This window comes from Lycorma delicatula, chromosome 4, assembly GCF_047948215.1.
Source record: "Lycorma delicatula isolate Av1 chromosome 4, ASM4794821v1, whole genome shotgun sequence".
NCBI lineage: Eukaryota > Metazoa > Arthropoda > Insecta > Hemiptera > Fulgoridae > Lycorma > Lycorma delicatula.
Window position 1 is genome coordinate 180,199,198 of NC_134458.1, and position 1,444 is coordinate 180,200,641.

A 1,444-nucleotide genomic window follows, 5' to 3' on the forward strand; every position below is an offset into this window, starting at 1 on the left:
TGGTTGTATTTTTATTATTTTTTATACGTCATTTCTAAATAATTTAATTGATTATAGTGTACCCTGATATATAAAAAAAACGCCAATGGAACGACAAGTATGTTGCTTATGGATTCACTTGTACAACAGAAAAAGATGGTATGCAACGACCTCAATGCATCTTATGTTCCAAGATATTTTCAAACAGCAATCTCAAACCGTCAAAGTTATTAGAGCATTTCAACCATCTGCATGGTGGTGAAGGTGCAGGTCATAGCATGAACAGCTTGAAGTCAAAAAAGGCTCGATTTGATACCAGTGGTACTATCTTAAAATTATGCCAGCCAGCAATTCAAAACCCCCTGTTAGAAGCGTCATATCAAGTGGCATATTTGTGTGCAAAGAAAAAAAAACCCACACGATCGCTAAGGAGTTAATAAAACCTTGTGCATTAATAATAGCTGAAACTGTATTGGATTCTGAAACGCATAAAAAAATTCAGCAGGTTCCGTTATGGAACGATATAATTCGAACGCGAATTCAAGATCTCAGTAAAGATATTTTACTATAAATAACAGAAGACATAAAAGCCAGTCCACTAAAAGTAAGCATACAACTGGATGAGTCAACCGATGTTGATAATTGCATCCGGCTCTTGGTATTTGTGCGATATATAAAAGAAAGAGAAATTATAGAAGATTTTCTATTTTGTGAGCCACTGGAGTTGACTTCGAGAGGAATTGATGTTTTCAATCACATCAAAGATTTTTTTCAAAAAATCAACTACCAATGAATGTGACTGCTTCAATATGCACTGATGGGGCCCCAGCAATGTTAGGCAAATATTCTGGATTTTTTTCACACATAAAAAGAGAATTACCGCATGTTACAATAACGCATTGCATGTTGCATCGTCATGTACTTGCATCGAAAGCCTTACCAAAAAGTTTAAAAAAACACCTAAATACTGCCATAAATGTAGTAAAATATATCCGTGGACGAGAGCTTAATCATCGATCATCGCATTTTTGGTGCCTTTGTGAAGAAATCTGTGCTGCGCATAACGTGCTTCTATATCACACTGAAATTCGATGGCTCTCTAAGGGCCGCATGCTTAACAGGTTTTTTGATTTGCGTGAAGAAATTATTCAGTTACTGACTAGTCAAAACTGTGATTTAGTAAAAGATTTTGAGAGTAAGGATGCAATTCTGAGATAGCCTACTTAGCAGATATATTTAGCCGTTGGAATGATTTGAACATATCAATCCAAGGATTTGATAAAAATATAATAAAAGCTAGTGAAAATTTATCTTTATTTATTGGAAAATTAGAAATTTGGATACGTCGAGTTGATAATGGAAATTTTGCAAAATTTCCTTTGTTTGATTCAATTGTTGTAGAAAATGAGAAAAATACAATTATACCCGACATTGCAATACATTTGAAACAATTGAGCGAATCATT

The 1,444-nt window shown here is 34.1% G+C and overlaps 1 protein-coding gene across 1 annotated transcript; it reads left to right on the forward strand.

Moving 5' to 3' along the window:
• The first annotated feature begins 768 nt into the window (after positions 1-768).
• LOC142322765 (protein FAM200C-like) lies at positions 769-1,197 on the forward strand. The gene has a single exon (XM_075361840.1). The coding sequence runs from the start codon at positions 769-771 to the stop codon at positions 1,195-1,197; it is 429 nt and encodes a 142-aa protein (XP_075217955.1).
• The last annotated feature ends 247 nt before the right edge of the window (positions 1,198-1,444 follow it).

Excerpts from the sequence above, each read along its gene's own strand:
- LOC142322765 (XM_075361840.1), top strand. The coding sequence starts at position 769 with ATGAATGTGACTGCTTCAATATGCACTGATGGGGCCCCAGCAATGTTA.